This window comes from Pezoporus wallicus, unplaced genomic scaffold (assembly GCF_028554395.1).
Source record: "Pezoporus wallicus isolate ANWC-B61680 ecotype Strahan unplaced genomic scaffold, APGP_CSIRO_Pwel_v1 scaffold_2584, whole genome shotgun sequence".
Taxonomy (NCBI): domain Eukaryota; kingdom Metazoa; phylum Chordata; class Aves; order Psittaciformes; family Psittacidae; genus Pezoporus; species Pezoporus wallicus.
The window spans coordinates 6,410,061-6,436,777 of NW_026642851.1; the positions used below are offsets into that span (position 1 = coordinate 6,410,061).

The 26,717-nt window shown below is 37.7% G+C and overlaps 1 protein-coding gene across 4 annotated transcripts in view; it reads left to right on the forward strand.

Annotated features, from left to right (window-relative positions):
* MRC1 (mannose receptor C-type 1) overlaps positions 1-26,717 on the forward strand; it is a 60,447-nt gene that overhangs the window by 5,169 nt on the left and 28,561 nt on the right. For 3 of the 4 annotated variants that reach the window (XM_057432537.1, XM_057432541.1, XM_057432540.1), the window contains exons 3-12: positions 740-913; positions 5,774-5,938; positions 9,364-9,477; positions 11,838-11,984; positions 17,039-17,221; positions 20,574-20,731; positions 21,688-21,801; positions 23,105-23,220; positions 24,451-24,596; positions 26,074-26,276. In XM_057432537.1, coding sequence (XP_057288520.1) covers positions 740-913; positions 5,774-5,938; positions 9,364-9,477; positions 11,838-11,984; positions 17,039-17,221; positions 20,574-20,731; positions 21,688-21,801; positions 23,105-23,220; positions 24,451-24,596; positions 26,074-26,276 — 1,520 coding nt within the window. The remainder of the gene's footprint in view (positions 1-739; positions 914-5,773; positions 5,939-9,363; positions 9,478-11,837; positions 11,985-17,038; positions 17,222-20,573; positions 20,732-21,687; positions 21,802-23,104; positions 23,221-24,450; positions 24,597-26,073; positions 26,277-26,717) is intronic. The other variant, XM_057432538.1, reaches the window with a different exon arrangement.

Genomic DNA, 26,717 nt, shown 5'->3' on the forward strand with positions numbered 1-26,717 from the left:
CAGTACTATCCTTGGTCTAAATCCAGAATAAAAGAACCGTAGCCAAGCAAACCATGTGAAAGGAGGCAGGGGGTGTGTGGAGTGGTCATCTGCCATCCTTCCTCCTTTGTTTTCCAGCAGGTCTATGAGGCACTGACCTTGATACGTCAACTTTCTAGTAGTCCCTGTCAAGTAGTGTTCTCTGTACGTCCTCTCATGAATGCATGTACATATGTGCATGCACAGAAAACTGCTTTAGTTACTTTGATAAGTTTCATCGAGTCATATTTCTGCCAAAGCAATAAATGGACATTTTATTTGGGTATAGTATAGCGCTTAGTGGTATGTATCTTTCAAGTTTATGTTTACATGCCCTTCCCTGTCTACAGTGGTCAGCAACTGAGTCAGTTATTAACAAAAATATTAGCAGTTGTTTGTGCTTAAAAAGAAAATTGCTCAACTGTGTGGATTTTGTACTTTTGATTGTTATGCATACAAAATTTAGTATGGGAATGTACGTGTCTTGGCCCAGTTCCAGTCCAGTTCAGGTTTCCTTAAGCAGTAAAAAGTTGTCTCATTGTGGACATGGGTATCAGTTTAGAGAGTATAGTTGTCAAATTCCCATTTCTAGTACAGTTTGTATACTAAGCTAGCAAGTTCTGCTTGCTATAATATGCTATAATAGTATCATAAAGCTGAACTGGTATATGTCACATGCTTATTACTGCTCATACATTTTTAAATTGCTGTGTCTCCTTAGATACCTACACAGTGAAGGGAAATGCCAATGGAGCACCTTGTGTATTCCCTTTTAAATTTGGTGATAAATGGTATGCTGACTGCACAAATGCTGGCAGATCAGATGGCTGGTTCTGGTGTGGAACCACTTCAGACTTTGATGTTGACAAGATGTATGGATTTTGCCCATTGAAATGTAAGTTTTGTGTGTTCATCATTTTGCTGTGCTGTTATTCATTGGTGTTCTTATCATGTGCTTTACTGTACAAAATACATTTTGAAATGTTGCAGTTTTCTGTCTCCATTCAGCCTGTTATCCTTTTAGGAATTACTTAAATATGCAAATACAGGGCTCAGCATAAAAGGAATGACCAAATACATCTGTGTGTGTGTTAATTGTATGCTGGAATCTGTAACTACACCATTTACTTAAATAGAAAGTTAATTAGATGTAAAGATGTGACATTAGCACAGGCAAAAGCCATGCAGAAATTTGTGCAGCAGTATTGGAAGCTAGAACATAGTTTAACTGAAAATGAAGACTACTTTGTAAAATAACTTGCCTTTTAAACATGAAGGAGCTTACATGAACTTTTTTCTTATCACAGTATTTCTGAAATCTGTGTGCTTCATTGTAGTTCCGTATTTAAAATCAGTGAGAAGTATTTATATTCTAAATTGCCAGGTTTGAGTATAAAATACAGTTTCTCTGAACTTCTGTAAGATAGGCACTAAGCATTTTGTCTGCAAGCTGCTTCTTCTTCTGTCATGCTGAGAGAGGTAGCACTTCTCCGTCCCTTCTTCTTTATTACTATGTTTTGTGGTAAAGCTCCAGCTGACTGCAGTCAGAGCTAAGGAGAAAAATATGTCTTTCCTTTGATGTGAGGAAAACAGTTCATGTTGATCCTAACTGGTTTGATGATGAAGGATTAGTGTCCTGATTTCCATGGATGTTGCATTTTTTATTTTACACAAATAAAAACTGCATGGCTGGGTTTTTTTTTGTTTTGTTTTTGGTTTTTGTTTTTAATCTGCCAGTATTACTTTTAAGATATTAAACCCATGTTGGGAGTACCAATCCTATTTATAGAGCATATGCAAAATTAACTTACATGCTACCTGTCTAGCATTTGTTGAGTGTAGCAAATAGGAGGCGTAATTAAAATGTTGTTTAATTCCTTGGCATAATTCAAGGAAATCCATTCAGATGGCTGTGATTGTTTTTGGAAAAAGCTGCTTTATGCTGATTGTCTGCATGTTTCCTTCCTGATTCTTCAGTACTGGCTATAAAATATTCAAGTTTGAGTCATATATTTTAATGAGAGACAGGCTGTGGTAGCAGAAGTTTTAGTCAGCCCTATGAAAGAAGAATACACTGCATGAGAGAGTGATAAGTTAATAAACCTTAACAGCACCTTTAAACATAGAATGCTTAAGTCTTTGTATGTGAGGTTCTTTAATAAGATTGAAGTGTTTGCTGTTTCTTAAACTGTCTGGGGGAGCAAAGGTGCTGATATGAAAATCATCAGTGTGTTGCAAGGTGTTCATCCCAGGGCCTGGACATACACTGAAATTATCATAATTGAACCAGTTGCTTTTCTTTTCATTCTCAAATGTTTTCTGAAATGAAGAAGGCATAAGACTATACTTACAACAGTTATAATACCCAATGGAGGTGAAGAAATCTGACCAGTGGAGGTAACATAATCATGAGTCTGACCTTTTATTCAGTGCTTTAAAAAGAGATGCTGACACAATGACAGTAGAAACCTAAATCCCACTGGAACAAACTGAGAAATCTTGGTACATCACACAATTTTTACTAGCCTAGGAAGTACTGTTTTTTTGCGGGTTACACTGTGTCTTTTTGAGCTGTATGTTGCACTGCAGTACAAAACTGGGTGTTGCAGAAGAAAACAGGTTGCATACTGTAAGACCTTCAGGAAAGTGAGTGTGCCTGTAGATGTATTCAAGCAGGCAAAAGGCCATTAAGGCCTTTTTCTTGACAAATGAGCTAGAATTTCTGTGAAGAATTTAGAAAGCCATATAAGTTATGCATAAAACTTGCATAAAACTAGGAAGGAAACAAGAAGTGCAGAGAATGCGGAAATATTTAAATAGTCTTAGCCTGGTATGTTAATTATTGGACAAATCTACATAGAATCATAGAATCACAGGTTGTTTAGGGTTGGAAAGGACCTTAAGACCACCTAGTCCCAACCCCCCTGCAAAGGGCAGGGACACCTCACCCTAGACCATATTGCCCAAGGCTCTGTCCAACTTGGCCTTGAATGCAGCCAGGGATGGAGCATTTACCACTTTACATTTTTGTATTAATTAAAAAATACTGAATTTATTTTTTTATGACAGGATTTTTCCCCATGCTTCTGTTTCAAGATGTTTTTAAGGGTTTTTTGTTGTGGTTTTATGTCTGGTTCAAATACCTGGTGAACTGATCAACTAAGTTATATGGGGTTAATTGTGTTTGTTTCTTCTGATTTGCCTGGAACTCATAACCTGACTTTGGATGTCACAAACTTTTCTAGGAAAAATAAAAAAGGAACACTTTGAGAAAAGTTATCTAAGTGAAAATAAGCATGTGAAGGAAATTTAGTATAATTTGGACTTTTTTACTATTGGCAGCATTATATACAGTTGTAAAGACTGTATATAATAAACTGTAGTGTGTCTATAATGAGATTCCTTCCCTACTGTATGCTCAGAGAGGAAGCAATGGCAGTTATTTTATACACTATTTAACAAGATTTGGATTCAGTTTTTGTTTGCCATGATTCTATTCATGCTGTTTCTGAGGATATTGGACTGGGAGTCCAGCTTGCGTTGGATGGATAACTAAACAAACAAGAACACTTTATTGTCACTGCTAGTCAAAGGCCAGATTTCAGCTTGCATTTTTGAAATGAAAGTCTCTCAAGAACCTTCCATTTGCCAGTTCAGGAGAAATAATATATTTTGATATGATAATCACGTTGTCATTATAATTTGAAAAATTATAAATGTCATAAATGTCATTATAATTTGAAAAATTATAAATGTCATAAATGTCTGTATTGGTCAGCACTTTATGCTTTTCCTGTAAGTTTGAACTTGTCTGTCACGGGCTATACCTGAAATTCAAAGCATTTTTGCCTTGCTTTGCTTTAAAGATGGAGACGTTTCAAAGACGTGGGTGAATTTTTCCAACTTACTATATTTTACTTCCAGGAATTTGATCGTAATTGTAGTGGAAATAGCTAGTTCTCACTAATTTGAGTGTCTACAAAGAATGTGTACCCAATTCATCTGTGTAAGGACAAAGTTCAGCTTTTATTTCTATCTCCAGTCATGTACTAAGGACAGGTGTAGTTTAACATTAATTTAGATACTAACATATATTGTTCCAGAAAAGTGATTTATCTTCTGGCTTCACTGGGGATGCTAAGCTTTAAGCAATATCATGTAGATTTTCAAAAATCCTGCCTTGTGAAGGCATTTGATCTCATAGAACTCAAATATATTTAAACCAAATTTTCCAAGGTTTAGAAAGAGCAAAGTTCTACAGGAGAGCACCATATGCAAGTCAGCTGTAAATTATAAGACTAGGGGAGTGAGATGGAAGGTTGGATGAATGCCCAAGACTTGTATTAACGTACAAGATTTCTAAACCCCTTTATTTCAAGTCAGAAACATTTTTCTTTATTGAATTATAGATTGTACTATTTTTGCAATCTCCTTTTCATCCTAGGCTGTGCTTGTCCACAGGAATTTATGGTCTTGTAGAACATAGAGTAGCAAAGAAATTTCGCCTTCTGATAGTCATAAAACATTTTGGACAGAAGTTGGTTTGTGGATAATGATACTAGGATGAAAGTATCCATTTTTAGTCAAATACCATTATTACAGTAGGTTATATTTGATTTTTTTGTCATAGGAGTAATATAGAAAAGAAGCACTGCATATTATCTATACACTATCAGAATTAATACAGGAAAAAGTGGAACTGGTTACTGACCTGCTGACATTTAACATGTATCATCCGTTGTCTTGAGTTTTGTTTATTATACTGTTTTCCTCTTATTTGCGCACTCAAGTTTTCTGAGCTCTCAGAATTCGGAAAAGGAAAAGACCTCTTTCTCTCAATTTTTTCACAGCTTGCAACTTGAAAAACTCTGATACAGGCTGCAGGAATTTCAGTTGTTTTCCTATTGTCAGCAGACATACAGTGACCTCTGCTATTTTCTGCTTTTGTCATGCAACTTTAATCTCTTTATGTGATATTTAGCTCGCTCCTGGGGCCTTCTGTAGGTTCCATTTCTGGCAGAGCAAGATCACACTGATTTCTGCTGCTTGTTGTGGGGATTCAATTGAGATGAGCCAGGAGAGGTTACAGCAGTGGAAAGGAGTGTGGTATCTTCTGAGGCTGCTTCTAATGCTGCATAATGTTTCCACTGATTTGGCATTGCCTAAATGTGCTAAGGTCGGGTAATCCTAGAGATCACTCTTAGGTCACATGGCAGAGAAGAAAGCATGATGTTATGTCAGATACATGCATAAGACAAATCAGGAACTGCATGAAAGTGTGAGATGGATGCTGATAACCTAAGTTTCGCATTCCGTGCCTGGGTCTGATTACCTCTAGTAAGAAGACCCACAGCCACTTTGAATAGTACCTCAAATCTGTAAAAAAAATGGAGGGGGGGGGGGAAAGTGGTCTGCTTGATATATATCTTAGCTGGCATGCGTCTTGATGTTTTTAGTCTTTTTCTCCACAGGGACAAATCAACTTTTTTAGTGTGGCTTTAGCCACTTAGCTTCTACCTTAAACAGCAGCTTTGTTACACTAGAGAAAACGGTAACCTTGTTTCATTACCCCTGTCCCACAGGCCTGTCATGTTTTAGCTCTGCCCTGGATTTACTAGAGAGCCTCAGGGTTCCTTTCAAACCAGTTTTCTATAGCAGTGTTTAGGTTTTGTGTATTTTTGCTATGTAATTCATTCTATATTTTTTCTGGCTCCATCTTCATGATCACTTAAAGCATTTCTTTTTCTCCCTACAGTTAATAGTGTTGATTTATTGTGGAATACAGATCCTTTAACAAATGTCCAGTACCAGATAAACTCTGAGGCAGCTCTGAAGTGGCACCAGGCAAGAAAAAGTTGTCAACAACAGAAGGCAGAGTTATTAAGCATCACGGAATTGCATGAACAAACATACCTGGCAGGTAGGGTAATACGACCCATCTTTTTTTAAAGAAGTGCATTCATGTAAAAGTGACACTTATATGACATGTTCCATCTTGAAAATTGATATTTGTTCAGTTCTGGTAGTTCGTAGATTTAAATTGTTATCTTGAATGATTCAGCTATGAAAATTGGACAGATAATGATTATTTTATCCTGATTACGTATTGCCAGAAAGTTACAGTTACACAACCCCCCCAGCAATTAAGTAATGTAAGTAATAAAAAATGCATGTTGGAATGCAGGAAAATGCAAAAGTTTGTAAAACAAAAATGCAGGTACCAAGATTTTGCTCTATGTGTTTTGTGTACTAGTCAGCATATTCGGCCCACCTCATTAAAACCATTGTATCATCACTATGTGCTATAATATGAAAAGAAAGAAAAAGAACTAATAGACAAAAGGACTCACAAATAGCTTTTCTTATCTTCAATCTCTGTCAGTGTTTTTTTTTTTAAGTAATTTCCAAACTTCTCAGAGGAAATTCTTTCCTGAATTTGTACTTGAATAAAACTAGATTCTACAATGAGGCAGTCCCCTCTTCAGCACCTTCTTAGTCTGTGCACAGATGAAATAGTCCACTAATTCATCTATTAAACAGATTAGAAAATGTTTTGGATATGATACACCAGTTGGATGATGTAACATATTCAATTCAAAACTGTTTATGTCGTAAGCTTTATGATGTAATCAGAGAATTAGAGAATGGTTTGAGTTGGAAGGGACATTTAAAGATTATCTAATCCACCCTCCCTGCCATAAGGAGGGACATCTTGCACTAGAAGAGATGACTCAAAGCCCATTCCAACTTGGCCTTCAGCACTTCCAGTGGTGGGAATCCACAACCTCTCTGAGCAACTTGTTCCAGTGTCTCACCCTCACAGGAAAGAATTTATTCCTAATGTCCAATCTAAGTCTACCTTCCTTCAATTTAAAACCATTGCCCCTTGTCCTGTCACTACAGGGATTGCTAAAAAGTCTTAAAGTATTTTTGTAAGTCCCCTGTAGATACTGAAAGGCCATGGATAACATTTTGATGGAGCCATTTCTTCTTCAGCTGAACAACCCCAACTCTCTCAGCCATTCTTCACAGGAGGGATGTTCCAGCCCTCTGATGATATTTTTCTTTCCCTCCTCTGGACCTGCTGTAACAGGTCTGTACCTTTCTTGTACTGGGAACCTGAGGATGTGGACCTGTAGTACTGGACACAGTACTACAGGTGGGGTCTCCAAAGTGGAGTAAAGGGGGAGAATTGGGAAGTTTAGATTGGATATAAGGGGGAAGTTCTTTAAGGGTGGTGAGGCACTGGAATGAGTTGCCCAGGGCAGTTGTGAATGCTCCATCCCTGGCGGTGTTCAAGGCCAGGTTGGACAGAGCCTTGGGTGACATGGTTTAGTGTCAGTTGCCCATGGCAGGGGGCTTGGAACTAGATGATCTTAAGGTCATTTCCAACCCTAACTATTCTATGATTCCAATAACTTCCCTTGATCTGCTCGTCATGCTTCTTCCATGCAGTCCAGGCTGTGCCTGGCTTTCAGGGCTATCGGCACACATTGATGGCTCATGTCCATCCACCAGTACCTTCAAGTCATGAACTGCAGAGCTGCTCTCAATCCATTCATCCCCCAGTCCATATTGATATTGGGGATTGCCTGGGCCACGTGTAGGACCTTGCACTTGGCCGTGTTGAATTTCATGAGATTTACATGTGCCCACACATAAAGTCTGTTAAAGACCCTCTGAATGCCATCCCTTGCCTCAAGTGAATCAATCATAGAATCATAGAATAGCTAGGGTTGGAAAGGACCTTAAGATTATCAAGTTCCAACCCCCCTGCCATGGGCAGGGACACCTCCCACTAAACCATGTCACCTAAGGCTCTGTCCAACCCGGCCTTGAACACTGCCAAGGATGGAGCAAACCATCAGGTCAGTGTCATCTGCAAACTTGCTGAGGGTGCACTCCGTCCCACTATGTCAGTGATGAATATATTTAATACTGTCAGCTCCAATAAGAGACCCTAGAGTTATACAACTTGTTTCCATTTGGACACTGAGCCGTTTATTGTAACTCTTTAGATGATGCAGACATCCAGCCAATTCCTTATCCATCTAGTAGTCCATCCATCAAATCCGTATTTCTCCAATTTAGATGAACTATAAATGATTTTTTTAATGCTATGAACAGTCTGTTATGTCTAAAATTTTGTTTTCAATTTAAGGATTTGGTCAAAGCATTTTACTGAGTGTGATAAAATTATTGTTGAAATTAATACTCAAGGAAGAAATCTGGCAGTAACATATAGAAGTGAAATATTAATAGGTGTGTTTTAGTTGGAAACTATTAGATATAGCTGGCAAATGCATGTGAAAATCAGTTTTTCGTTCTACAGCTACCCTGGCAGTACCAGGATTTTCTGTCATGCTCAGTTCTTGATTGTGTTAGCCACAACTTGTTTGTATGGAAGAAGTACTGGAACACATTCATGTTCTAGGGCCAGATCAGGCTCTGGTATGACATTCCAGTCATACTGCTTAACTACCTTTCTTTCAACCTTTGCATGCTTCAAGTACTGCTTACTAACATGGTGCCAAACTAAAATATATAGAACAAAACTACATACTGGTATGATGCCATCAGTAGAAGCAGAAATAAATGATACACATTGCACAGTGATTTTCTTTGATCTATGCAGAAACACATTTAATTAAAAAAAATCAGCAGTCAGGCAGCTGGGCTTCCAAGTCTTCAACAAAAGGCAGAGATAGACAATGGGTTAATGACTAGAGGTAATGCAGCAGGACTATACATAAGCATGGTATTTCTAGGTGCTTTTCAGAATTAGGGTGGTAAGTTGGAACTGGTTTTGGAAGCCTGACTTATCATTGGCTAAAGAAGTGAAATCATGAGTCTGAAAAATGTGCAAGAAGTGTTTGGTGTTTGGAATTACTGCATTTTAATGTACAAGATGTGTTTGGTGTTTGGAATTATCGCATTTTAATGTGGTTTAATAAAATGCAAACAGTTTTTTTACTTTATTCTATGTAAAGTTGAAACTCACTGTTAATTTTATTGGAAAAGAAAATGCACAATAGGAAACTTTTCATGCTTCATGTTATAAAGCTGATTTTTGGTTTTGAGACCTTTGTTCAACTTTTATCGATTTAATAAGTATGGAAGAAAAATATTTGTTTTATATTTATGATCACTGTATGTGGAAACTGTAAAACTAGAGTGACCCATGTAAAATGCTTTGCGGGTTTAGCGTAGCCACCTTAACTAAAAAGCTAAAACCTGTACTGGGAAAAGGAATAGCAGACGGTTTAGCCAGAATTCAGCTCTCAAGTTTGGAGAAGATGTTTGCTCTTGCTGTGTTCTTGCAGTATCTTTTTTTGTCTCTGTTAGGTTTGACTGGCAGACTGAGTTCCGCTCTCTGGTTTGGTCTTAACAGTTTGAATTTCAACAGTGGATGGCAGTGGGTTGGTGGTGCACCTTTTCGATACTTAAATTGGGTTCCAGGTAAGGTTAAATATACTGCTAGTCAGTTTAAAAGGCAAAGATTTGGTCATTGGTTAACATATTTCTTTTCTAGTACTGTATTCTCCTGCACTTATCAAGTTTGTTTTGAAGTTTAAAGATTCTGGGTGTGGCTGTTACCACTGTGAGTAACAGTGCCCTTATGCTTGGGATACACACTAGGCTTAATTTATTATTCACAATGCAAATTGTTGCCTCAAAATGCAGAGGAAAGTCTTAGAAGTCATCTATTTACACTTCATTTGTATATCTTCTTAATTTACTTTATTTCTGTATGAATAAATCTGATGCTATAGGTGTCTTGATTTGTGAGATTTTTTTTTTCAATTGCTTTCCCATTTGTTTTGATTATTTGCTTAAAGGTTAGATTTTCATTTTAATTTGGGATTTACCTAGCCATAGCAGTATCACGTATCAAACTGAACATGTTAGGCTAGTCTACTTCGAAGCAAACCCACACACAGCACACCTGTAGTAGCAGTGTTGCACTCTGGTGCCATTATTTAAAAGCTAGTCTCTATCCCATCTGTGTACACAGTAAAGAAGAGCTGTTTTTCTGGTTTACTATTCAGAGTACCTGTGATAAGGTGTCTTTTTGCAGGACCTTTGTTCCCTTGCGTTTGCTATTCAGGAAGCCTTTGGAGACTAGTTTACAGTAGATGTCTGAAGTTGTGCAATGTAAATACTCTTCTTTCTCTTCATTGAACATGCCACATGTATTTAATATGCAGTAACTATAAACATATGCTTCATCATATCTCCCAGTGGCTTCCTTGTGTAGATAAGGCCAAAAGCATACTTTGGGTGGACAAACTTCTTGAATAGGCAAGCTCTGAATAGTGAATAAAGCTACTTTATAAATAGCTCTCCAATGGACTGAGCACATGAAGCAAACAGATGGGCTGAACTGCAAGTTGCTATGAAGGTATTTGTAGGTCTGTCATACAAGTGTACTGATAGGGATCTGCATGTAATGAAGAGCGGGGGAAAACTGAGGTGAAGCGAAAGTAGTAAGGTGAGCTCTTCATGGTTGTTAAAACTGCAGACAGCTCTCTGTTGTCCTGTAAAGAGTTAGATGGGCTTTGATGTAACTAAGATGGGCTCCATTTATCTTTAACTCCTCATGTTCCTTAATTTCATTCAAAGATAATACGCTTATAACCCTGTAACCTATTTTCTATTTGAGCTATCTCCTTCATGACTTTATTTTTGTCAGCCTACCTCTATCTCATTCTCATCACCCTGGATGTTCAAGAGCTGGCTGATCTTCTACTAGTATATTTTAAATTTGTGGAAGCTTCATATTCTTCCATCTCATTAGCCCAAAATAAATGGCAAAAAAACATGGGAACTAAGCTTTCAACGTTTAAACTAAAATTATGCTGGTTAGGCATTTTGGATAGCTAACTCCTAATAGCTTAACTTTTGTTGTGCATTAAAACAATTTAAATCTCTATTTTTGAAGTAAACATATCTTTTTCTCCTATGGGAAGAAGATATGACTGCAAATACAGGACTAACTGTAATCATAATGTAATCATAATGAAATGATAATGATATAAGATAATTTTCAGTGAACAGTCTTGCACACTATAAAAGGTACTATTTTGCTGTGTTTATTGCTGAGCAGTACTTACTCCATAATGCTTGTTATGGAGTAAAGTGTGGCACTTGTTGAAAAATGAAAGAAAATCCATGTTAAGTTCAGTCACATTAGACCAGATCTTGAGGTGTTCATCCACTTTATTTAAAAAATATGTTCTGCTCTACAGCTTCTATGTTTCTTCTAGATGTTTCTTTAGTGCTAATGCTAATCTTCAACTGTAAATATCCAAATATCCTGCTATTGTCGTATTGTTTAGACAAGTGGATGAGATGTTCATGTTAGCAAAATAATTACTTATTATTTTTCTGCCTTTACTGCTTTATTACGTACCGAATTTGACGAGCTCACTGAACAGCTTTTTCACCTAAAGACTGTGCTCTGGAGTTTAGACAGTCTTCTTTTTAGCGAGGAAACCAAACAAAGCAAAGTAAAGAGGTGCACTGTAACACCGTCCATCAAGACTTTGAATCTGTGAAGAGGCTGTTAAACTGTGAAGTAGAAAAATATCTCAACTTGTGGTTGCTGTGAAAAAATATCTTTTAAGGGAATGAACTGCACTGTTCAGTCTAGGGGACTGTGGAGAATCACAGTTACCTATATGTTAATGTATGTTAAAACTAAAGCATGGAACAGATTAGAGAGTAATTAGGAGGATAACCATCATGTGCTTACACTTTGTTGTTGTTGAAGCTTTGCTTGTTTGTTCGTTTTTGGTTTTTTTTTTTTTTTTTTTAAGGACATCCTTCTCCAGAACCTGGAAAAATTTGTGCAGCACTAAATCCTGGCAAAGGTGCTAAGTGGGAGAATCGGGAATGCGATCAGAAGCTTGGCTATATTTGTAAACGAGGAAACGCTACTTTAGAATCTTTTATTATTCCTACAGGTAGGTTTGGTAATAAATCCCCAGCAAATGATGAATGACCAGTGTTTTTTTTTATAATTCTAGTAAGTTTTTGTTCTTATATGTGGTAAAACTAACTAAAGGTCTCTGTAGACTATGGCTTGACCAAAGTTCCCTGTAAAAGTGAACGTTGTGTACTTCCTTTTTGTTCTGGCCTCCCTACTTCCTGTGTAGCAGTCTTTCTTCAGTAGCTTTTGAGTTCTAAATTGCAGAAATGGTGGAGTTCTCATTTTCAAAAACAAGCATATCTTTCAGACTTTGTACATAAAATCAAAAAATAATAATTTAATGTTTTCTTTAAAAAAAGTGTAATTATCTAAAGCCGCATGTACTCAGTGAAACTGATCTGTTTCTTCTTCTTGTCATTTTTACTGCTTACGAAATAGAGTCAGTTTGCCAGTGCAAGTTGGTAGTGGATTAGGAGAATGAAAAAAAATTCTTTTGACAGCTAATAATGTTGTATATCTATCTCTTTTACAAATAGACATATTTATATGGAGATACATAAAATTATTTATTTGTATATATATAAAACCGAACTTATTTATGAAATTATTTATATATATATATGCAGACTTTTTCAGAAGAAATATTATTCTGGCACTGGCCTAATGTAAATAGGAAAGACAAAACAGGGATAAGTTTATAGTTTTATTTAGACCTGCATCCTTGTTATCTCTCTGTGTACTATAAAAACCTTATAACTTATTCTTTTGTTTCATCACCTCTTCTTTTTCCTCTTTCTGAGTTTCTTTTTCTTGCCAGGACATACAAGTATCTCTTAAATTCACTGACATTATTTTCTATAGGTTTTGGAAGCAGAGAAAGAAAGTATTCCAGGATTTCCAGTTCAAATACTTATATGCATTATTTGCAGACCAACTATTTTGGAAACTCAGTGTTCAGCATTTGGCTTAAAAAACATGTTTTCTGATCGTCTTTCTGCTTTTGCTAGTATGTAACCAGTCCAGTCAAAAACATTTAGGACAGAGACTTCCGCCTATTTCATTTTGCTTTATTGCTAACAGAAAAAAAAAAAAAAATCCCAAACAAAACCAAACTATGCAGGAATGAGTATTATACCATTAATTAAATATTTGAACAAATAATTAATAATTAAAACTTTACTCTTGGAATCAAGCAATTTGTTGCCTAGGTGAGAAGGACTTTAAAGCATATTCTAATTATTTCCTAAATTAAGCTGTAAAGTTTTGTAGTATCTGCATACAGCTCACAACAACCAGATACTTTAATTTATATAGGTTGTTTTAGATTGTTCAGTTTGCTACAGTTCAGCTTTTCAGGTATCAAACATCAGTTCTTAGACACTGGTGCCTGTAAATATGCTACTGATTCAATACTAGCTGCTATCTTGTTTAGATTTAATGCAGCTTTGGGTGGTCTAATGGCCATTTCTTTCTTTTGCAGTATGCTTTTTATTCTCTCCCCTGTCTCCACTCCCCAGTTTGCCAGTAATTTGGAGGACAAACAGAAACGAAACAAAAGTTTTCAATTATACAGAAATTGCTGAGTAATCATGGTGACAGATTAACCAGAGTTTGGAAGTGATTCGCTTCATAAAATATTTTCCAAAACGTCCCATGGGGGGAAGTCATAAAAGGAATAAGCATGTGATCACGCAAGGTGTTAAGTGCCCTCAGCTTCTAATGATGTAAAGGAAACTCATGGCAGATGATGTTTTCCTGATGAGGGTTCCTGAGTCAAGAAATAAATGAATCACAAATCCATATGTGCACTTAGTTGTGCACTTCACGTTGAACAGAGGCAATCCTTTGAAATTGTAACTCTTGAAGTTACAATTTAGTGTCACAAGGCAGTAAGTATGTGAGGGCTGTGAGACAGGAATATGTATTTTACGATAGAATATAATCATGCTTGTGTCCAAAACAAAGTAGAGAAAAGTCTTTACAGGATATTTATTTCTGTTGCAGATGAAGATTTCCACAAAGCCAGCAGCTGTACAAGGTTTTCTCTTAGTAACAGAAGTGCTTTTTCCAGCAGGGGGCCACGTCATTGTACACATCTAAATGATGTGGAACCACAGGACTTCAAAGCATTGGCCGTGCAATACATCAGGGTGGATTAATAGGAGCCTGTTATTTTAACCTTCAAAACTAGCTTATTTTTTAACTTAATTTTCTAAGGAATGGCTGTCTGCCTCTATACCTCCACCAAGTCACTACCAAAATAGATTTCATCCCAATCCAACCAGGTGTAGGAATCTCAAAGTATTGTTTCAAAACACCTCATAAAACATTCAATTAGAGGAGATAGGTGCTCTTAGTGTCACTGTTGTGACTCCTCTGTGAGCTCTCATGAGACCACAAAGGGTAGGTATGAGAGAGAGAAATCTGAATGCCAATCCAAATGCCTGAATCATGATAAAAACTTCAACTAGTGCTTTCACCCATTCAGACACCCAAGTCCATCACTGCGAGATCTTCAGTATTCAGGAAGCCATGCTTACAGTTTACAAAAGTATTTGCTTGCTATTTGAAGAATAACTGTCCTATGCTTCCAAACTTCATTTCTGTATCTTGATCTATTCCACAGTAAATTCATCAGCTTGACATTTGGGATAAATTTTTTTGCACATTAATATGATTTTGTTTGTTACATATTATTTATTGTAATTTTTATTGATTCTTTTGCTTAAACCAAATGAAGTTCAGGGAGTAGTACTCGTTTCCATTAGGATAAAAGAGATGATAGACTGTATATATGGCTTTGTGTTGCAAAGTATTTTCTTTAAAAGGAGAATGGGTAAGCACAGAGTAAATTTTTTTGCTGAGTACTGGAAATGAAGAGCTGAAGGCTTTCTCTTACTGAGAAATCATCAGCTATGTTGTTTGATAAGACCTGCACCAAAGAAACTAGGCTGTCAACTGCTTTTCTTGGTAGCCTGCAACAAATTCCCTGCTGTTAGTGGATTTATAAGCAAAAGATTCTCCAGCCCTGCCATAGCTGCTTTAGTGTTTACAGTAGTAGTCTCACAGTCTCCTTTGGTCTGAAAAAGTCTCATGGACTCACTGGGGAATAAATACCTCTGTGACTGTAGCTATGTCTGAACTGCTGACATCTGTTCTATTCAGTGTCTACAGTTTGCAGAAGGGTGAACTATGTGTATTGGAGGTGCAGATATGCCTAGCTCTGAGCACGCATATGCTCAGAGCTGAGACCAGACACAGGACGAATTAGGCAGCTGGCTGAAGCATTGGACTAACCTCTCACAGCATTTGCCACCTCTGCCCTCTCCTGTTTCTCCCAACACCACTACATACATTGAGATTGTTTTTCAGAGATTCCCCCACTCTCTAGTCCAGTTCTTACTCTCCTGTGGCAAGATTAACATGGCTCTGACAAGGCTCTGAGCCCCTTATCCTGGGGATGTAAAGTTCAGATTTACTTTGTGAGGAGAACATGCTAGCACTTTTTTGAGGCAGGTCTGCAGGCAGCAGACACTATTTACAGCTGTGCTAGGAATCTGTATTGTGACACTAAGTAACTACTAATCATAGAATTATAGAATCATAGAATAGTTAGGGCTGGAAAGGACCCTAAGATCATCTAGTTCCAAGCCCCCTGCCATGGACAGGGACACCTCATACCCAATGCCACCCAAGGCTGTCCAACCTGGCCTTGAACACCATGAGGGATGGAGCATTCACAACTGCCCTGGGCAACCCATTCCAGTGCCTCACCACCCTTACAGTAAAGAATTTCTTCCTTATGTCCAATCTAAATTTCCCCTGTTTAAGTTTTAACCCCTTACCCCTTGTCCTATCACTAATGTCCCTAATGAAGAGTCCTTCCCCAGCATACTTGTAGGCCCCCTTCAGATACTGGAAGGCTGCTATGAGGTCTCCATCAGCCTTCTCTTTTCCAGGCTGAACAGCCTCAACTTTCTTAGCCTGTCTTCATACGGGAGGTGCTCCAGTCCCTTGATCGTCCTCGTGGCCCTCCTCTGGACTTGTTCCAACAGTTCCATGTCCTTTTTATGTTGAGGACACCAGAACTGTGGACAATACTCCAAGTGATGTCTCAGGAGAGCAGAGTAAAGGGGCATGATCAGCATACTCCAGCTGAAAGAGGATATGTGCTTGCAACCTGGGCCTGACTGGTCATAGCTTTGGATTTGTACTTAATTATTTCTACACGATATATCCCACTGTCATGCACAAATACATTGCTTCTCCTTCCCTGGCATACAGAAGTACTTTTTGCCAAAAGACTTCTTAGCAAGCCTGCTACCTTGTTATACTCTGTATACTGGTGTTTGCTAAACCCATCTGCTAATTTCAAATAAAGTGCTGCAAGAATCATAATTTGTTTCGACATCAGCAATATTCTGTTTATTGTCCATTCTGGTGGCACTCCTCTCAAGGCTGAATTGTTTGCTCAACAGCTGTGTGGTTGCTGGCAGTATTCTGGTGCTGTTCTGCTGAACTTTTAAAAGTGAATTTTAAGCATAAATCTTTTACTTAGTGTAATTTTCTCAATGAAGCTTTTAAAAAGGATTCTTAAAAGCAGTTTTCTAACTTGTGTTCTCTCATGATCCTGTAGAGCCATTTATTTTTATTTTGCTAGTCTAGTAAATGGGGCTAATCCATAAAATGCCCAAGGTTTGTGGGAGAAAATGCCCTCAGAAATGTTTTGTAAGCCCAGGTTCTTAACATATAGCTATACAGCAAGGAAGAATGAGAGAAAGGCTAACATGAGTGGAGAAAAGTGGTAAAGCAGTGCTCTGCAAACTACATTTTAGCATTTATGTATGCATCTAAAGGTCAAACCTGTGTTTTAAGGTAATTTTTAATTCTGGCTTTTCGCAAGGTGCAAGCATTTGCAACTGTAGTGTGTAAAAGAAATCTGTAAGTATCATAAGTTTTACTTTTGCGGTCAGATTATTATCCCTGTATGTATTTTTCAGCTATGCTGCTAAATCTTTCCTTATGTGGTTTTAAGTCTTTAGTTATGAGTAGAATTCTGAAACTCTTAATGGCAATTTTTCTTTTCAGAGACTAATGTGCCTATTAGATGTCCTGATCAATGGATATCATATGCTGGTCACTGTTACATAATTCACAGGGACCCCAAAATATGGAAAGATGCCTTAACATCTTGCAGGAAGGAGGATGGGGATCTGGCAAGCATCCATAATGTTGAAGAGTACAGCTTTGTTATTTCACAGCTTGGGTACCGTGAGTATTTTGTTACAATAACATATATGTGTTTATACTGAGAAAATAAAGAGTTTTCAATGTATTTTGCCTTTTAATAAAAGGAAGAGATAGTTTAAAAAAAAGTAAAAATAATTGTCCTGATCACTGATTGCAGGAGGAGTTAAATTTTAAATTAAAAAGAATCTTTGGAAGAAAACAACATACAGTAAGATCACAAAAACTGAGCAAACTCTACTGACACAGAAAAGCTGTGGTCGCTGTTGTGAACTGCATCAAACCCAAACTTCTGTCTTTTAGGGTCTGCTTCTACCTCTTTCTTTACAGATTAAAACAATTTTCAACTTTTTCAGAAGCTGGAAGGATTTTTACTATTGGTCTGCAGAGATAGATGAGGGGAAGCAAAGTCTGTTGGTCAGAGACAGTTTGGGAAGATCTGGGTCCTGTTAGCAGCACTGCCATGCCCTTATTCTCCAAGTCATGCTGCCTGTGTTTCTTCTAAAAAAAGGAAGCTGTCTGTCCCAGTATGTGGTTTCAGATGTGCAACAAATTAAATATGGTATTTAGGTGCTTAGATTCTGAGCACACGATCCAGTTCTTGCAAGGCAAGTTAGGCTGTGGACGCTGTGTGTTCATTCCAGGAGGTGAAACCACGCTGATACTGAGGCAGTTTTGTGGTTGCCATTGCTGTACATGAACCTGATTTTGCATGCAGGATCAGTTACTGCTTTTGATGTGAGCAGCATGTTCACACTTATATATCCATTTTTGCGGTAACTGATCTTATATGTGCTTTTAGTGCCAGGTAAGTGTGATTTAGAGAAAGTGCAGTAAGCTGCTTTGAGCTTCAGTGTTAACAGCAGTCTTGGTGTGGAAAACATAAAATAGCTGATATGTTTTAGTTTGTATCCTAGCCAACTCCACAGCAACTTGTGCTTGTCTTCACATTCCTGAAAGAGTGATTTGTTGTTTTTTCATGAACATGAAACTTTTACTCTTTCAAAGGATATTGTTAAGAAAGGTGGGACCTCCTGATGAGACAGTAGGACATTTGAAAGAAGTTATGCTCTTCCTTCATTTTCTAAAGGAAATAAGTTGCATTTTTGCCTTACTCCTTGGAAACAGATTTTTTCATACTTTAATGCCTTCTTCAAAGACCTTTTCTGAACTGACTGCGCTGCACTGTTTTCATAAAAGTGAATGTTTCTGAAGCGCAAATAGTCCTGAAGGAAACCAGGCTTCTCACATACGGAATACTTACTGCAACGGCCTATTTTGAAAGCATTCTTTTCAGAGGAGTAAAACTGGAACAACTAAAGAAGCCTTTTAAGGCAGTTTATGACAGTATCAGATTACCCTTGTTCACCACTGAGATGAGAACACCATGTATTGCAGTGCCTAGAAAATCTTGTTTGCATCAGAACTCTGCCTTACAGAAGGAACAAAAGCCTATCTTTGTGCCAAACATTTCACAGTCCCATGATAAAACAATGGAAGAGGGGGTACAATGAGATGAGTATTGTCATAATAGTTGAAGTTTCATTGTCGTTACCCACAAAGGAGAACTTTAGAGAGGAACATGAAGAAGAATAAAGAAGTGCATTCTGGATGTTTACACAGAAGTCCAGCATGTGATACGGCACAACTGTGGCTCATTGCATGTCTGAGAGAGTAGAAAACAGCTTATTTACAAGTGGCTGGGGGAAAAAAAGAATCTTAGTATTTAGTCTTACCTTTAGAGGTGACTGCAAAATGCCATGACAGCATTTCTTCTTTAGGGAGAAAATGTTATGTAGGAAGGGGCTTCACAGAGCCAGAAATGGCTCTTGGCCATTTCTGATTTGCATGGCTTATGTGGAAGACTTTGATTTAATAACCTTGTTGAAGAAAGCTGTTTATTGCTCATATTACTGTGGTGTGAGCCCACTAAAGTAGGTTCTGGCTATGGATGAGGCCTTTGCTTTATTAAGTGCTCAATAAACACAGACAGCAAGATTTTAACATATAACTAAACAAACAAACAAAAAAATAGCGTGGCTGGAGGTAGCTAAGGAAGGAATGAAAGCATGATGGGCAGTGGAACTGGAACAGGTTTCAATTTTGCTTGCAGAGCAGGGTTTAAAGCAGGGATACTGAGATGTGATGGTGGGGGACTTCTGAACATGAAGAGCAGTCTGGAGGAAGAGATAAAGGTGCCTGTTTGAAAATGGAGCTTGATGTCCTGTGAATCTGAGCTCTTCTTATTAAGAGAGAGATGGTAGGAACAGTATGTATGAGCTATGATGGCTGATCATACTTAGGTATAGTAAAGACGGGAGAGAAGGAAGGGAAAGAGGAGAGAGTTGACTCCTTTAGTGTCAGGTTGGCAGGGTGATTTTTGCAGCAGCTTGGTTGGTCAAAATGGGAAGTCTCCATGTTCCAGTAACTAGCAGATGGAAGTTTGAAATTATGGGGGTATCTAGGAGAACTTCATCTGAAATGTGTTAATCAGAAAGGATTGCCTCAGGGTTATGTCTTTTAAGTCTTTTACAAGCCCTTCTGTTGCTCGTCACAGCAGCAACAGAAAACAAGTTGTTCCAGTTCCATTACGAGACCCATTCCTGCAGCTGAAGTTTTTTGGGTGGGCTCACAATCCCATTTTTCATTTCCGTGACTGATTTCATTGTCAGGTTGACTGTGGTCAGTCTGGATAGAGGATGTTAGAGGAAGACTTACAGAAGAAGGCAAGAACTATTATAATAAACTGAACAGGAAAAAGCTCTGAGTGCTGTAGATGGGTTGTAAAAATGCAAGGTAATAAGCATTGGAAAAAACCCTCTTAGTAGTTTCCTTGTCAGTGAAAAATCATAGAATCATAGAATCATAGTATGGTTAGGGTAGGAAAGGGCCTTAAGATCTAGTTCCAATCCCCCTGCCATGGGCAGGGACATCTCACACTAAACCATGTCACCCAAGACTTTGTCCAACCTGGTCTTGAACACTGCCAGGGATGGAGCATTCACAACCTCCCTTGGCAACCTATTCCAGTGGCTCATAGCAACCAAATAGTTCATACTGTGCTTGGATATACTGCTATCTAAGGAAAGGACTGTGCATGTAGCTGGTCAGTGTGATCTAAGTCACAGTGCAGTGGACAAAAGGAAACACGTGCTGCCTTTACCATAGGCTGGATGGCAGACTAGAAATAAATAATTTATAATACTGACTGGAGTGTGTATATGAGGAATGATCTGCCCTCTTTTTGAAACGGGGAGCCTGAATTTCCTGACTGCCTTTTAAACTTCCTGAGAATAAATTATTTTGAGTTCTATAAAGATAAAAATTCACATTGTGTAAAACAACCGCTGTCAGCCTTGTTGACTGTATGTTTTAGAGCCATCTGATGAGCTCTGGATTGGGCTGAATGACCTAAAGGTTCAGATGTATTTTGAATGGAGCGATGGGACACCTGTCACCTATACCAAGTGGCTTCGTGGAGAACCCACTCATGCAAACAACAGGCAAGAGGACTGTGTTGTTATGAAAGGAAAGGTAATGTAGTTATTGAATTAATTACCTTATAATTCTGTTTATCAGTTGGGCTTTTCTATGCAAGAGCGACAAAGTAGGGGATATTACTGTTTGAAGCAGCCAATTTTAGAGTCTTTTATTTTTTTGAGGAAGGATCTCTCTTGTTTTTGTTGTTTTCCCTGAGAAGCAGGCAAGTGGTGGCTTTCCTTGCCCCTCAGTATCCATTTTTCTGGATTTCAGTTTGTGCACGTGGGCTTTTTTGAAAAGACTTTTAATTTCACTGTTAAGTACATGGACATGCAAATGCTTTTCTTCAGTAAGCTACCAAGGCATTTTTGGTATATTTGAATTTTTTCTGCTGCGGCTGAATATGAGATATAAACCTAGCTTTAATAATTGCACTAATAGTTTTTAATGTGTTGGTGAGAAGTATTGTCTTTATATTATCTTTAGAAGAAAACAGAAGCCTTAACTTTCTTGTTCTAGGCAAAGTTATAGATCTCAGGTCTAGGTGGATGAGATGTTATGCTTGCATTTGCACTGCTCATGTAGAGCTATGAGAAAATTAGTTGGCAGTGGCATTAGTAGAAGCCTTTACTGAGTGCCTGTATGCCTACACTTAAAAGGCTGCTTTGAAAGGCTGCCTTTTTGAATGTGGCAGTGATTGCTGACCAGATGTACTACAGAAACTGAGATAATAGCTGGTGTGAAAGTCAGTCTGTGTGTGATGTTGCAAAATGCTTTTTTTCATCTTTGTGATAATTAAAAATATCGAAGGTGTAAGTCATTGGCAAATCAGCCAGTAAAAATAGGTTGGAATGAGGTTCGAGTTAAGTACTGAACTTAGATGCAGGTTTTGCTTCTTTTAAAGCTAACAAAAAAATCATTAAATACTTAAAAGCATAAAGCACCTTTTTTGAAGATTAGATCCCACTTGACTAACCTTAACTAATCAAACCTGACGTTCTTACGTTCAGGATGGATTTTGGGCAGACCATTCTTGCGAAAAGAGAATTGGCTACATCTGTAAAAGGAAACCCATGTCAGAAGGTCCTGCAGAAGAGGAAATTATTGACATGGGCTGTCAGAGGGTAAGTGAAGAAAAAGTAGTCTGATCTGAATAGGCTGCTAGGAATGGTTAAGAGGTGAAAATGACACCTACATCTTAGATTAAACAGGAAAAATGGGTTCTGTGTTGTCATTATCAGAACATCTGGCCTACTAATTTCTAGGGCAGGTGGGATAGGCATTCATTAACATATGAATAAATCGAGGCTGGGACTGTCATTTGGCTCTTGATGCTCCCTTTTTTTCAAAACTTAATCCAAAACTCAAACCTGTAGTCCCTGCAGCCAGCCGTTTTTCCTTGACTGGGACTCAAGCCTTCCTATGGAATTGACCTGTACCAGCAGTTGCTCTTCATCTCTGCCTACAATTTTCTTTAAAATTATTTGTAGCAGGAAGGGTGTGCTTGCCTACATACTATTCTCTAGGCTTTGCTGTAGTCTCTGGCAGTGCTCTCTACTTTGAAGAGTTTGTTATGAATGCCTGAACAAAATTAATCCATTGTGCTCCTTCTAAACTGCCAGCGGATCTATTGTTTATTTGGTAATGTTTGCCTTCTGGTAACATAACACTCAGTAATTCCGAAAAACCTACTGTAATTTCTTATGTCATAGGGAATCTTACTGGCTTTTTGTCTTCCATGAAGAAATTGCCTTTTCTCCCAAGTCTCCTTTACACAGCTGCAGAGGAAGTCTTTGATATTTATTCCTAGTATTTGTAAGAGTACCTGGGAAGCTTCCAAATATTCAACTGCTGAAAAAGATAGAGAGCTCCTAATGCTTTTGGATACTATTGTTGCCTGGAGAGCTAAGTAGATGCTCATAGACAAAAGTCTTTCATAGGTGAGAAATTGAAAACCATCAGAAGACAATTTGTGTGAATTGTGGCTGGTCACAGCAAACTTCAGAGCATATTTCAGAATTAGTGACATTTGAATGACAAAATATTAGAAGAGTGTTTTAATGTTAGTTAATAATAAACAAACTTGTTTGAGGTGTCATTCCATTTCTGAAAAGCAAAGCTGAAATTTGCTTCTCAAGACTATTCTCATGATTGCACAATGCCTGTGTGCTAGTTATAATCCTATGCTGAGCACTAAAGGTACACAGCAAAGCCTCTTCTGCCTTTGTAAATAGAATGCACTGATTAAAAATCATAATATATGAAAAATAATATGTTAAAAAGCTTTGATCCTGCTTGTTTCCAATCTGTCTGTTTCAGTTGTTCCTTTGTCTAATTGTTAGCTGATAGTGGCGTATTTTACTTTTTATTTTCAGGAAGTTTAGAAAAGCTGCAACATATGTGATCATTTAATGTTTATTTTGACAGGGTTGGAAAAGATATGGCTTTTATTGTTACTTCATTGGAAATACATTTGTATCATTTTCTGAAGCGAATCAAACCTGTGGAAGGCATCAGGCCTTTTTAGCAACTATTGAAGACAGGTATGTAAAAGGCTACTTGCATTAGGGGATCACATGAGGATTTAACATCTGGCATCATCTGAGTATTGTACTCTGATCCAGACAAACATCTTGCTTGAAAGGACAGCTATCTGTAGATACAGAGCTTCTCACAGTTTTTGCATGGAAGGCAAATCCAGGAATTCAGTTTATAGTAAAAATAGGTGATGACTGTGAAATTGGTATTGGTGTAGATGGTTATGTCAAGGGAAAAGATAGAATTATATTTCCTATTTTGTTAATTGCAGTGGCTTGAAGATGGGTTTTAGTTGAGTGAGAGATGCAGGATCCAATTTTGATTATTATATTAAGAGATACATCTCTGAATTCCTTTCAAAAGGTACCTGAAAATCCATCATAATTCAGCCAGGGTTCTGTGTGTGCTAAATCTGTGAACAACTGGTGCACATGGAATGTTGGGAAAATGAAAGGGATAAGAACAGCTTATTTTGCTTGCAGTTACCTCTGTGCTTTTCCCTTTCTCTAATTTGTTTCTATTTAATCAAAATAGTTTTTTTTTGACTTTGAAAACTCTAGCTGTCAGGAATGGTAGCTCTCTAAATATAGGTAGCACTGCAGCTGTCATAAAAATGGTTTAACATTAATGTGGCCTTCAGACTACACATTGTTAAGGGGAGACTGACTTACTTTGATTTCTTAAGAGCTGTTTGTTTAAACACCATAAAGAACTGTGACAGGTGTTACCTCTACATAGGTTTGTTTCCTAAACATAACTTTTCTTGAATGATCATTGGATCTAATTTGTAGTGATTCTTAGTTTGATAATTTAGTATTATACTACTCTAGCCTCAATTTTTGTATATTTCAACAATAATGCTGAGATTCCTTTTCCAGTTTTGGATTTTGCTATAGCAAGAAGTATGTAAAACACAAGGCTACTAGAAAATCTCAAAAAAATACAGTGGTATAACACACAGGTCATGTCAGGTGTCTTCTTTCCCACCAATTTCATTTCAATCTGATTATGTCACTTTCTTTACTGGACATCTGAAGAGAAGGCAAAATACTCTGTTATTGAGGCTTACAAAATACCTGTTATGTAGTGTTTTGTTATGTGCTTTGTTGAAGTAAATCCATCCGAGCTGTGCTTTCAAGAAGGTACAGCAGTAGTCCTGTGAAAATAACAAGCCTTTAGTAATTTTAAAAATTAATTTAACGGTATTAATTTAACAGTTGTGTTCTTTGGAACAGGTATGAACAAGCCTATCTGACTAGCCTGGTTGGGCTGAGAACAGAAAGATACTTTTGGATTGGACTTTCAGATGTAGAAGAAAAGGGAACTTTCAAGTGGGCTAACGGTGAATCTGTTTTATTTACACACTGGAATTCTGAAATGCCTGGTAGGTATGGCTCTGTACTGTATAATGAGTTCAGAGCCCAAAATACGCTGCTCACTACTTAATTTTTTTACTTTATTCCTTAGTTCTTACTTGGTGGTATAATGACTAATTGTTCTCAAATGTACCTGGCTGCTTTCTCAAGCATGAAATCCTGTCACTGACTTCGTGTTTAATGCTGAAATGAGTTTTTAACATGAGCTTGGGAAGAAACCTTAAACTGAGATCAAGTTTCTGAGTTGTGTCTGTATTTCTGGGAAAGTTTGTGTCTGTATTACTCCAGAAGTGCAATCTCTGCTGGCATACTGCACCCTGCTTGCAAGTGCTGCCTGTTCAGTCATATTTCGTAGAGCACTTGATCACTGCATGGTCTGAGGTGTGTGAGATCACAGCATGCATGAAGCATCTTGTTTCTGGTCCTACAGAAAATGAGATTGTGGGGAAGGACAAGAGGGCCAAGGCAAGATTTGTGTTTAATTTTTTTTTTTTTTTTTAAGTTAATTTCTTTGCTAGATTGTGATTTCCTTCTTTACTGAGTTTTGTTGATGAAAGCCTTGCTTTTTCTTTTTCTGCTCTAAGGTAAGGCTATGTAGACCATCAAGCCAGTAATAAGCTAATATATAGCAAGTTCAGTTTTTGAAAACCATAGTCAGATTAGACAAATTTGAGAAACTAGCTCTAACTGCATCTTCAGTTTTAGGGGAGGATTTGTTGGATCAAAGGTTATGATGTTGCTGGAGTCAGTCACTGGAGACGATTTGTTGTGAGGCACAATTCAGTATGTCAAGTGTGGATGAACCCCAGAACTGTTTTTTGTTGTTGTTGTTGTTGATATCGGGATTTGTTTTTTGTTTTTTTTTTTTCCCTTTTTCTTTTTTTTATGAATTGGAATCATAAAATCACAGAATGGTTTGGGTTGGAAGAAACATGTAAAAGGCCTAGTGTTCATTCCCCCACCACCATGGGCAGGGACATCTTGAACTAGATCAGATGGCTCAAAGTCCTGTCCAACCTGACCTTGAACATTTCCGATGATGAGCCATCCAAAGCTTCTCTGGGCAACCTGTTTCAGTGTCTCACCATACTCATAGTAAAAAAAAAATTCTTCCTTATGTCCAATTGAAACCTGTTGTCTTTTATTTTAAAACCATTGCCCTTTGTTCTGTCACTACAGATCCTGCCAAAAAGTCTTTCTCTGTCTTCCTCATAAGCCCCCATTATATATTGAATAGCCATGGTAATGTCTCCCCAGAGCTTTCTCTTCTCCAGGCTAAACAACCCCATGCACTCAGGCTTTCCTTATAGGAGAGGTGTTACAGCCCTCTGATGATTTTTATGGCCCTCTCCTGGACATGCTCTAGCATTAGCAACATTTTTGACTCTACAAAGACTTAATTTCTGTCAGGATAGAATATGAAGTTTTCTAAATCCTTATGTCTCCTAAAATATGTTGCTTTTGTGCATTCCTGTTTACAACCAGGCAGAAAGCCAGGTTGTGTTGCCATGAGGACTGGGATTGCAGGTGGATTATGGGATGTAATAAAATGTGAAGAAAAGGCAAAGTTCCTGTGCAAAGTGTGGGCAGAGGGAGTGACACTTCCACCTGTGCCTACAACAACTCCTGTTCCCAGGTGTCCAGAAGGCTGGGACTCAAACAATCGTATTAGCTTCTGTTTCAAAGTAAGTATATTGCTTATTTCTGCACTAAGGTAGTTTCATGCAATAAAAATTGGTATACATATATCTAATTGCTTCCTAAGCTTATTTACGGATTATATGTAAGACTCTTTTTCCCTTCTAATGAAATTCGCATGGTTTTGTTTATTAAGTTAAAACCTGATCTTCGGGTTTGATCTTCTGGTATTAATTTCCCGTCCTTTGAAGACTGAATTTCCCATTTTTTTTTAAGATTGAATTTCCCATTCTTTTAAGAGTCAAAGTGCCTTTCTCTTCACTGTAGTCTTGCAGCAGATACTTGTGTCAGCAATGCTAATGTGTCAGTTTGCTAACTTGGCTTAAAGATGCTTATACTAAATGAGTGTTTCACAGAGGCGAATGCTTATAAACCCTATATTCAGTTTCTCTAATCCCCACAGAACAAGTTAACTGTAAATGAATTGC